General features: G+C 37.4%; 1 protein-coding gene across 2 annotated transcripts in view; it reads right to left on the reverse strand.

Annotated features, from left to right (window-relative positions):
- Positions 1-12,368, reverse strand: part of cdk5rap1 (CDK5 regulatory subunit associated protein 1) — a 250,271-nt gene that overhangs the window by 147,861 nt on the left and 90,042 nt on the right. For both annotated transcript variants that reach the window (XM_077202895.1, XM_077202896.1), the window contains 2 exons: positions 10,215-10,335; positions 9,863-10,096 (listed from right to left, as the gene is read on the reverse strand). In XM_077202895.1, coding sequence (XP_077059010.1) covers positions 9,863-10,096; positions 10,215-10,335 — 355 coding nt within the window. The remainder of the gene's footprint in view (positions 1-9,862; positions 10,097-10,214; positions 10,336-12,368) is intronic.

Genomic DNA, 12,368 nt, shown 5'->3' on the forward strand with positions numbered 1-12,368 from the left:
ATAAAGTCTAAATATCAATTATATATAAAAATATTAGAGAGTAGTATGATGAAATGACAGCAGGGGGCAGTAAAATACCACTTATTGGCTGTTATAGCCATCCAAGCTGTTATAGCTGTTATAGCCATCCGATTTACACTCTATTATAGCCATCCAAATGAAGTAATTATACCTTTTCTGATAATTATTGATCTAGAGAGTCCAGATAATTGTACTGCACTGGTTTTAAACATTAAGATATGAAAATTATACGATCATAGATGGAAAAGACCATTTACAGCCAATACAGGCAATTTACCATAGGAAATACATGGGTTTAAAGCTTTTCAACAGTTATAGCGCCACCTATTGTCCGATCTCCATGAAACGTTGCATGCTTCTTCACCATGGTATGACACATATGCTCATCAATTTTTGTGAAGTTCTGAGTTTTTATTTATGATTTATAGGCTTTTGGGTGCATTTTGTCACGCCCCTTTTCTAAATAACCCTTTAATACCATAAGAAAAATAAAAAAGTTCAACTTTTTTTCGATAATTATTGATCTAGAGAGTCCAGAGAATTGTCCTAGACTGGTCTGATTCCGATCGGGCAAAAAACCAGGGACTAGTTCGCAAAAGTAGGTTTTTAACATATTCGTGAATATTTAAAGAACGGTTTGATTGACAGCAATGGTTCTAGAGGCAAAGTTGTTCAGCATGAGGAGATCTATCAAATGATGTGCATATTGTGGGGATGTGTGCAACACCACGTGATTACAGAGCCGTAAAACTCGTTAGCGCCAACTAGTGGCCGATTTCTTTCAAAACTCTTACAGACCTCTTGGGCCATGAGTCGAACATGCCCATAGAGTTTCGTTCCGATTGGCCTCCGTTAACCTCGTCTCACAGGTGCTCAAATTTAATTGGCCGATGGCGGCCATGTTTTTTTAGATACGCCAATATCCTTTTACACATACATGGCACCTTGGACCAAGACACTGCATACCAATTTTCAAGTCAATCGGACTAACGGTCAGGTGGCCACACCCCCTTTTATGTTTTTTTAATGTTATAGCGCCACCTAGTGTTAGATCGACGCGGTTTTTTTACTGTGACCCCAAACTGTCCTCATACACATGTGTACCGAGTTTGGTGAAGCTATCTCATTTACTTCTCGAGTTATAGCCATTTTAGTAAAATAGGCTCCTCCCACAACGTTCATTTTGCGCCCCCTAGCAACCGGAAATCGAAAATTCAACTTTTTTTTGATAATTATTGATATTCAGACTCCAGAGAACATTTTGGCACTGGTTTGGTTCCGATCGGGCGAAAAACCAGGGACTAGTTCGCAAAAGTAGTTTTTCGACAAAATTCAAAATGGCGGAAAATCTATCATGGCGGAAATGAAATCGGAGATATACGTTTTGTTCGTCAGGAGTCCAGCTTTCCAATGATATAAGACACTTGAGTCTACGACATACGGTCTAGGAGTTATGAGCAGTTTCGCGCAATTGATTGCTGTAGCGCCACCTATAGGCCAATCGGGGTCATAATCTCTGAACCTCTCCTCGATTTTTGTACTACCATCTGACAAAGTTTCAGAGCTCCAGCACTTACGGTTTGGGCTGCACGATGCGTTTTACGGCAGAAGAAAAAAAATAATAATAATAATAATAATTAAAGCTGCAAGCAGCATTTAGCGGTGTTCAAGCAGTTAAGGCCTTTCAGGCCGTTAAGCACAAAAGCATCAAAAGACATTAAGTTTTATGTAGCAAGCATGATATACCATGATATACTACATTTCAGTGTGATTTTTCATGATTTACCATGTTCCAGTATGATTTACCATGAATCTAACATGATTTTCCATAGTTTACCTTGATATACCATGTTATATGATGATTTACCATGATATAGCACATTCCAGAATAATTTACCAGGATTCTAGCATGATTTACCTTTTTTACTATGATTTACCATGTTTCTGGCGTTATTTACCATGATTTACCACGTTGATAGCAATTATATGAAGCATAAGAACAATTGAAGTGATAAACTCTGACAAAATATGAATGTGTTATAATAGTAATTGTTATTTAAGTGATTTTATAGTGTCTATATACAAAAAAAGACTATTAATAAGAAGAGTGGCCAGCAGAGGGCAGTAGAAGACCACTTATTGGCTCACTTTCATTTTCAACTACTTTGTTTCTCCAGTATTCTCCAGTGAAGCAAACCATTTTTTTCATGTTATCTCCATAATGCATGCTTACACACACACACACACACACACACACACACACACACACACACACACACACACACACACACACACTTTTGGGATATGTTATTGTGAAAATCTGTTTTAATGGTATATGAGCATTTCACATATTTCTTTGCAATGTAATAATATAAAACTAATTAAAGAAAATGCTTTAAGCATTTGTTTGTTAGCCAATGCTGAAAGCTGATAAAAAAAGATTAAAAATGTCTAATGCTGCTGCTCCATCTAGTGGACAACAGTGCTATTACAGCCTACTTATACAATAGGCCATGTTTTTCATATAATTTAATTTACACACGCTCATTCTGATGTAGATAGAGACATTTGGAACTTCAGGAGCCAATGTGACTCAATTGTCACTTCAATAGACGATTTTTGACTAAATGTTATTGTAAATGTTAAAATAGTGAATTTATAAAGTCTAAATATTAATTATAGTTGAGTAGTGTGACAAAATGACTTTTTTTAAACAGCAGGGGGCAGTAAAATACCACTTATTGGCTTTTAGCCTTTTTCAAGCTGTTATAGCTGTTCTTGACCTTTTTTTAAGAAGCTATGAGCATTTATTGAAAAGATATTGGCTTTCGGTCAAGGCTACATATTGAAGTGACCCTATTATAGTCATCCAAATGAAGAATTTATACATTTTCCTATAATTATTGTTCTATAGAGTACAGAGCAATAGATGAATTTTGACAAAATGTGATTGTAAATGTTAAAATAATGATTTAATAAAGTCTAAATATCAATTATATATAAAAATATTAGAGAGTAGTATGATGAAATGACAGCAGGGGGCAGTAAAATACCACTTATTGGCTGTTATAGCCATCCAAGCTGTTATAGCTGTTATAGCCATCCGATTTACACTCTATTGCACTGGTTTTAAACATTAAGATATGAAAATTATACGATCATAGATGGAAAAGACCATTTACAGCCAATACAGGCAATTTACCATAGGAAATGTATGGTTTTAAAGCTTTTCAACAGTTATAGCGCCACCTATTGTCCGATCTCCATGAAACTTTGCATGCTTCTTCAGCCTGTTATGACACATATGCTCATCAATTTTTGTGAAGTTCTGAGTTTTCCTTTAGGATTTATAGGCTTTTGGGTGCATTTTGTCACGCCCCTTTTCTAAATAACCCTTTAATACCATGCAAAAAATAAAAAAGTTCAACTTTTTTTCAATGATTATTGATCTAGAGAGTCCAGAGAATTGTCCTAGACTGGTCTGGTTCCGATCGGGCGAAAAACCAGGGACTAGTTCGCAAAAGTAGGTTTTTAACATATTCGTGAATATTTAATGAACGGTTTGATTGACAGCAATGGTTCTAGAGGCAAAGTTGTTCATCATGAGGAGATCTATCAAATGATATGCATTTTGTGGGGATGTGTGCAACACCACGTGATTACAGAGCCGTAAAACTCGTTAGCGCCAACTAGTGGCCGATTTCTTTCAAAACTCTTACAGACCTCTTGGGCCATGAGTCGAACATGCCCATAGAGTTTCGTTCCGATCGGCCTCCGTTAACCTCGTCTCACAGGTGCTCAAACTTCATTGGCCGATGGCGGCCATGTTTTTTTAGATACGCCAATATCCTTTTACACATACATGGCACCTTGGACCAAGACACTGCATACCAATTTTCAAGTCAATCGGACTAACGGTCAGGTGGCCACACCCCCTTTTATGTTTTTTTAATTTTATAGCGCCACCTAGTGGTAAATCGACGCGGTTTTTTTACTGTGACCCCAGACTGTCCTCATACACATGTGTGTCAGGTTTGGTGAAGATATCTCATTTACTTCTCGAGTTATAGCCATTATAGTAAAATAGGCTCCTCCCACAACGTTCATTTTGCGCCCCCTAGCAACCGGAAATCGAAAATTCAACTTTTTTTCAATGATTATTCATATTCAGACTCCAGAGAACATTTCTACACTGGTTTGGTTCCGATCGGGCAAAAAACCAGGGACTAGTTCGCAAAAGTCGTTTTTTAACAAAATTCAAAATGGCGGAAAATCCATCATGGCGGAAATGAAATCGGAGATATACGTTTTTTAAGTTAAGAGTCCAGCTTTCCAATGATATAAGACACTTGAGTCTACGCCTTACGGTTTAGGAGTTATGAGCAGTTACGCGCAATTGATTGCTGTAGCGCCACCTATAGGCCAATCGGGGTCATACTCTCTGAACCTCTCCTCGATTTTTGTACTACCATCTGACAAAGTTTCAGAGCTCCAGCACTTATGGTTTGGTCTGCACGATGCGTTTTAGGGGAAAATAATAATAATAATAATAATAATAATAATAATAATCAGTACAATTACAATAGGTTTTCAGCACTTCGTGCTTGAACACCTAAAAATCAGTACAATTACAATAGGTTTTCAGCACTTCGTGCTTGAACACCTAATAATAAAAATCAGTACAATTACAATAGGTTTTCAGCACTTCGTGCTTGAACACCTAAAAATCAGTACAATTACAATAGGTTTTCAGCACTTCGTGCTTGAACACCTAAAAATCAGTACAATTACAATAGGTTTTCAGCACTTCGTGCTTGAACACCTAATAATAATAATAATAAAAATCAGTACAATTACAATAGGTTTTCAGCACTTCGTGCTTGAACACCTAATAATAATAATAATAATAATAAAAATCAGTACAAATACAATAGGTTTTCAGCACTTCGTGCTTGAACACCTAATAATAAAAATCAGCACAAATACAATAGGTTTTCAGCACTTCGTGCTTGAACACCTAAAAATCCTTACAATTACAATAGGTTTTCAGCACTTCGTGCTTGAACACCTAAAAATCCTTACAATTACAATAGGTTTTCAGCACTTCGTGCTTGAACACCTAAAAATCAGTACAAATACAATAGGTTTTCAGCACTTCGTGCTTGAACACCTAATAAAAATCCTTACAATTACAATAGGTTTTCAGCACTTCGTGCTTGAACACCTAAAAATCAGTACAATTACAATAGGTTTTCAGCACTTCGTGCTTGAACACCTAATTAAAGCTGCAAGCAGCATTTAGCGGTGTTCAAGCAGTTAAGGCCTTTAAGGCCGTTAAGCACAAAAGCATCAAAAGACATTAAGTTTTATTTAGCATTAATTTAACCACTGACATAATAGATGGAAAAAACCATATACAGCCAATACAGGCAATTTACCATAGGAAATATATGGTTTTAAAGCTTTTTAACAGTTATAGCCCCACCTATTGTCCGATCTCCATAAAATTGTGCATGCTTGTTAATGATGTTATGTCACATATGCTCACCAATTATTGTGAAGTTCTGAGTTTTTATTTATGATTTATAGGCTTTTTAATGAATTTTGCCACGCCCATATTCCAAATGACCCTGTTAAAGTGAACCAAAGGGCAAATTTAAACGTTTTTTTTTATAAGTATTGATCTAGAGAGTCCAGAGAAATGTCCTAGACTGGTCTGGTTCCGATCGGGCGAAAAACCAGGGACTAGTTCGCAAAAGTAGGTTTTTAACATATTCGTGAATATTTAATGAACGATTTGATTGACAGCAATGGTTCAAGAGGCAAAGTTGTTCAGCATGAGGAGGTCTATCAAATGATATGCATTTAGTGGGGATGTGTGCTACACCACGTGATTACAGAGCCATAAAACTCGTTAGCGCCAACTAGTGGCCGATTTCTTTCAAAACTCTTACAGACCTCTTGGGCCATGAGTTGAACATGCCCAACGAGTTTCGTTCTGATTGGCCTCCGTTAACCTTGTCTAATAGGTGCTCAAAGTCATTGGCCAATGGCGGCCATGTTTTTTGAGATACACCAATGTCCTCATAGACATACATGGGACCTTGGACCAGGACACTGCATACCAATTTTCAAGTCAATCGGACTAACGGTCAGGTGGCCACACCCCCTTTTATGTTTTTTTAATGTTATAGCGCCACCTAGTGTTAGATCGACGCGATTTTTTTACTATAACCTCAGAATGAACTCATTCACATGTGTACCGAGTTTGGTGAAGCTATCTCATTTACTTCTGGAGTTATAGCCATTCTAGTAAAATAGGCTCCGCTCACAACGTTAATTTTGCACCCCCTAGCGATCCTGAATCAAAAATTCAACATTTTTTCAATAGTTATTGATATTCAGACTCCAGAAAACATTTCTGCACTGGTTTGGTTCCGATCGGGCGAAAAACCAGGGACTAGTTTGCAAAAGTAGTTTTTTGACAAAATTCAAAATGGCGGAAAATCTATCATGGCGGAAATGAAATCGGAGATATACGTTTTGTTCGTCAGGCGTCCAGCTTTCCAATGATATAAGACACTTGAGTCTATGACATACGGTCTAGGAGTTATGAGCAGTTTTGGTTGCTATAGCGCCACCTATGGGCCAATTGGGCTCATAATTTGATAACCTCTCCTCGATTTTTGTACCACCATCTGACAAAGTTTCAGCTCTCCAGCACGATGCGTTTTACGGCAGAAGAATAATAATAATAATAATTAAAGCTGCGAGCAGCATTTAGCGGTGTTCAATCAGTTAAGGCAGTTAAGCTCAAAAGCATCAAAAGACATTAAGTTTTATGTAGCAAGCATTTAACCACTGAGATCATAGACACACACACACATACACACATGTTGTTGTTGTTGTTTTCAATGCTATTGGGATGTGTCATCATGAAAATATACTTTAATGGTCTATAAGCATTTCACATATTTCTTTGTGAAGCAAGATGTGGACGGGACCTTTCAAAGAAGCTATCCCACAATAATCTAGGTGGTCTAGGTAGGGAGTTACAGCTGTTCCAAGCCGGAGGTCTCACGGATTATATATATATATATATATATATATATGCAATATAGTTTTGAACATATATTAATGCAAATACTTTTCTTCTTTCATATGTGCAAAAAATTGAAATGAATGAAATGATACCACAGAGACATTCCTCAATATGCAAACGATTGAACTTGAATAAATTAATTGATTGTTAATGTTACTTATTTTCATATGCATTGTTTAAAAACAACAACATTGTATTATTCTGGCAATAAAATGCAGTTTTGTTTTCTATGACTTGGTTTGATTCCATGTATTTTTTAATGGCACATTTTTCATATTAACTCTAATAAAAATGCTTAAACACATTTTGTTATAGCTATAGATATTTGAAATAAATGGTAGGTAAAAAAAATGCTTATTACAGTTTTCCCATTTAAAACGCAATTTTTAGTTTTCATTTTAATCATATAATTTTATTGAAAAAAATGTCTCAAATTTTCATGTTTACTCAATAATGCATGCTTACAGACACACTTTTGGGATGTTATTGTGAAAATCTAATTTAGTTTAATATAGTTGATAAAATCTAATTTAGTTTAGTTGAATATTTAGGCAATATAGTTTAATAATATTAAAGTATATTACCAGTCCATCATAATAATAAAATAGCTTTAAGAAGTAAAATGGCCAGCAGAGGGCAGTAGAAGACCACTTATTGGCTCACTTTCATTTTAAACAACTTGGTTTCACTAATATCCTGCACTAAGGCAAACCAGTTTTTTCATGTTAACTCCATAATGCATGCTTACACACACACACACACACACACACACACACACACACACACACACACACACACACACACACACACACACACACACACACACACGTGTGGAATATGTTATTTTTGAAATCTCTTTTAATGGTCTATAAGCATTTCACATATTTCTTTGTTATGTAATAATATACAACTAATTTAAAAAAATAGCTTTAAGCATTTGTTTGTTAGCCAATGCTGAAAGCTGATAAAAAGATTAAACATGTCTAATACTGCTGCTCCCTCTAGTGGACAACAGTGGTATTACAGCCTATATAGAGTTGAAATGAATGAACGGAAATTTGTTTTTTCACTTATATCTCGGGAACGAGAAAGTGAAAAAATCTGAAACTCAGAACTTAGATAGTGTCCGAGGAGCCCTGTTGAACGAGACCATCCCGGTGTTGGTGGCCGATCGGGGCCGGGAGTTATGCCCGTTCAAAGGCATATCTTTTGGGGCTTATATCTCGGGAATCCCCAGGCCAAATCTCAATTACAATAGGCTTTCAGCACTTTGTGCTTGAACACCTAATAATAATGAGACCTTTTTGACAGTTATAGCGCCACCTATTGTCCGATCTCCATGAAACTTTGCATACTTCTTGACCATGTTATGACACATATGCTCATCAATATTTGTGAAGTTCTGAGTTTTTATTTATGATTTATAGGCTTTTGACTGTATTTTGCCACGCTCCTTTTCTAAATGACCCTGTTACAGCCACCCAATTACAAAATTTCAACTTTTTTTCGATAATTATTGATCTAGAGAGTCCAGAGAATAGGCCTAGACTGGTTTGGTTCCGATCAGGCGAAAAACCAGGGACTAGTTCGCAAGAGTAGGTTTTGGACAAAATTCGACATAGCGGAAATTTTTTCTTGTCTAAATCGAAATTGGAGATATACAAGACGGATTTTGTCCGTCTTGAGCCAAGGATCACAGTGGTGTAAAAAGCTTGGACCAACGGTCGATGAGTTATGAGCAATTTAGTACTTTTGGTTGCTGTAGCACCACCTAGGGCCCAATCGGGGTCATACTCTGATAGGTTGTCCCCAAACGTGTGGCCTACCATCTGGCCGAGTTTCAAGTCTCTGGGCCTTACGGGTTGGGCTGCAAGATGCGTTTTAGGGGATTTTTATTTTCAAATAGCAATTACAATAGGTTTTCAGAACTTCGTGCTTGAACACCTAATAATAATGAGACCTTTTTGACAGTTATAGCGCCCCCTATGGTCCGATCTCCATAAAACTTTGCATGCTTCTTCACCATGTTATGACACATATGCTCATCAATTTTTGTGAAGTTTTGACTTTTCGTTTAGGATTTATATGCTTTTGACTGTATTTTGCCCCGCCCCTTTTCTAAATGACCCTGTTACAGCCACCCAAATGCAAAATTTCAAAGAAAGAAAACTTCGTGCTTGAACACCTAATAATAATAAAAATCAGTACAAATACAATAGGTTTTCAGCACTTCGTGCTTGAACACCTAAAAATCAGTACAAATACAATAGGTTTTCAGCACTTCGTGCTTGAACACCTAATAATAAAAATCAGTACAAATACAATAGGTTTTCAGCACTTTGTGCTTGAATACCTAATCAAAATCAGTACAAATACAATAGGTTTTCAGCACTTCGTGCTTGAACACCTAATAAAAATCAGTACAAATACAATAGGTTTTCAGCACTTCGTGCTTGAACACCTAATAAAGATCAGTACAAATACAATAGAATTTCAGCACTTCGTGCTTGAACACCTAATAATAAAAATCAGTACAAATACAATAGGTTTTCAGCACTTCGTGCTTGAACACCTAATAAAAATCAGTACAAATACAATAGGTTTTCAGCACTTCATGCTTGAACACCTAATAATAATAATAAAAATCAGTACAAGTACAATAGGGTTTCAGCACTTCGTGCTTGAACACCTAAAAAACAGATTGTATTCCTGGCTCGAAAGTAACTTCATGGTTCCTACCTCATCAGGGAAGTCTTTAGGATGTGGTGAGGTGAAGCGTATCCTCATATTTGGATCGATGAGGGACACTCTGTCCAGAAGGTCTGCAAAGTTGAGGCCTCCCTGTTTTGTGCGGTACACTGTCTTGAATCCTCGGCTGAGCTGAGTGTTGCCCTTAGAACAGATTAACTGCTCTTCAGACCGGTCTCTATAGCTGTTGACATTCTGCCCCAGGAGGGTAACCTCCTTCACCCCCTACACACACACACACACACACACACACACATACATTATTTCACTATCAAATATCTGAAAACAGTAATGGGCTTTTGGTGTAGGTTTATTACATACATATTGCAAACTACCATTCTACCTGATCTGAAAGCATGCGGACCTCCTCCACGATGGAAGACGCGGGTCTGCTCCTCTCTCTACCACGAGTGAAAGGCACTATACAGTAACTACACATGTTATCACAGCCACGCATAATGGACCTGCAAAACCAACCCAATATGTGAGATTGACATTGCTGTACGTGATTTGTATTACTTATGTCTGATGTGGGAACTAACACTAAATTGCCAAAAGTATTGAAAGGTTGCCACCTGTGCATTAAGTCCATTCATGGAATTTCCTCACTACTAAATATCCCACGATCAACTGTTAGTGGTATTATAACAAAGTGGAAGCAATTGGGAACAACAGAAACTCAGCCACTAAGTGGTAGGCCAATTAAAATCACAGAGCTGGGTCATCGCACGCTGAGGTACACAGTGTGCAGAAGTCAATAGCTACAGACCTCCAAACTTTGTGTGGCCTTCAGATTAGGTCAAGAACAGTGTAGAGAGCTTCATGGAATGAAGAAGAAGAAGAAGAAGAAGAAGAAGTTTTATTTATATAGCGCCTTTCCAAAGCTCAAGGTCGCTTTACATGGTACCTTTATAATACAATGGGATTCCATGGAGCAGCTGCCTCCAAGCCTAACATCATCAAGTGCAATGCAAAGCGTTGGGTGCAGTGGTGTAAAGCTCGCCACCACTGGACTCTAGAGCAGTGGAAACGTGTTTCTCTGGAGTGTAGAATCCCGCTTCTCTATCTGGCAATCTGATGGACGAGTCTGGGTTTGGCGGTTGCCAGGAGAACTGTACTTGCCTGACTGCATTGTGCCAAGTGTAAAGTTTTGTGGAGGGGGGATTATGGTGTGGGGTTGTTTTTCAGGGGTTGGGCTTGGTCCCTTCGTTCCAATGATAGGAACTTCAGCATACCAAGACATTTTGGACAATTACATGCTCCCAACTCTGTGGGAATAGTTTGAGGATGGCCCCTTCCTGTTCCAACATGACTGCGCACCAGTGCACAAAGCAAGGTCCATAGACATGGATGAGCGAGTTTGGTGAGGAGGAACTTGACTGGACTGCACAGAGTCCTGACCTCAACACGACAGAATACCTACGGGATGAGTTAGAGCGGAGACTGCGAGCCAGGCCTTCTCATCCAACATCCGTCCCTGACGTCACAAATGCGCTTCTAGAAGAATGGTCAAAAATTCCAATAAACACACTATTAAACCTTGTGGAAAGCCTTTCCCAGAGGAGCTAAAGATGTTATAGCTGCAAAGGGTGGGCCAACTCCATATTAAAACCTACGGATTAAGAATGGGATGTCATTAAAGTTCATGTGCAGGTATGGCAAACATCCCAAAACTTTTGGCAATATAGTGTATTTCAGTCTGCAAAAATTATTTTAATAATTTAATATATTTCTGTCTGTTGCCCGAGGTGTTGGGATGGACTGATCGGTTTACAGAATAGATGAATGGATCGAAAATAAAATGGTCTTCATTTTAAATTGACAGCAATACAAATAATCATGTCTGTTTACTTGACATATATTTTCAATATCATTAGGATATATAAATGTCACAGGTCAATGACAGAAGAGAGGAAATCATGATGCTTGGATAAAAATGCAGCAGTCATTTTACTCAACGCAATAAAAAAAAAAAAAAAAACTGGCACAGTAAGGCCCAGTAAAAACCACAGGAGCACTACACACCAACCCTTCAATATGCAACACCAAAGAACTGAACTAAACGGGGTATAAATACAAAATAAGGCACTAAACTAGACACAGTCTAGTCAGGCACTAATCAATTAACCCTGCTAAGCTTCAACCCCACTTTTGAAAAATCCCCAGAAATGGCATACCCAAACTAAAACACATACAGTTCATGAACCCTTTGTACTAAATGCAGAAGTATGATCTTATTTGAAAGCTGACACTTGGCAGTTTATTGTAAATGTAGAATTAATTATTGTCATAATGAAACAATAGTTATAAATAGCTTCAAAGTTTTGTAAAGTTATTAGAAATTTATTTTTTATGCAATATCTTCATAAAAATAATATTGAAGTTGGCATTGCATCAATCTATGAATGCACTGCAGCTAAAGCCACATGTCTGACCATGTTATATTTAAAATCTGAAGATGACAAGTCTAAAACTCTGTATTTAGTTAAATGTTTTT

The sequence above is a fragment of the Siphateles boraxobius genome, unplaced genomic scaffold (genome assembly GCF_051911475.1).
Source record: "Siphateles boraxobius isolate OS27281-9 unplaced genomic scaffold, OSU_SipBor_1 5, whole genome shotgun sequence".
Taxonomy (NCBI): Eukaryota; Metazoa; Chordata; class Actinopteri; order Cypriniformes; family Leuciscidae; genus Siphateles; species Siphateles boraxobius.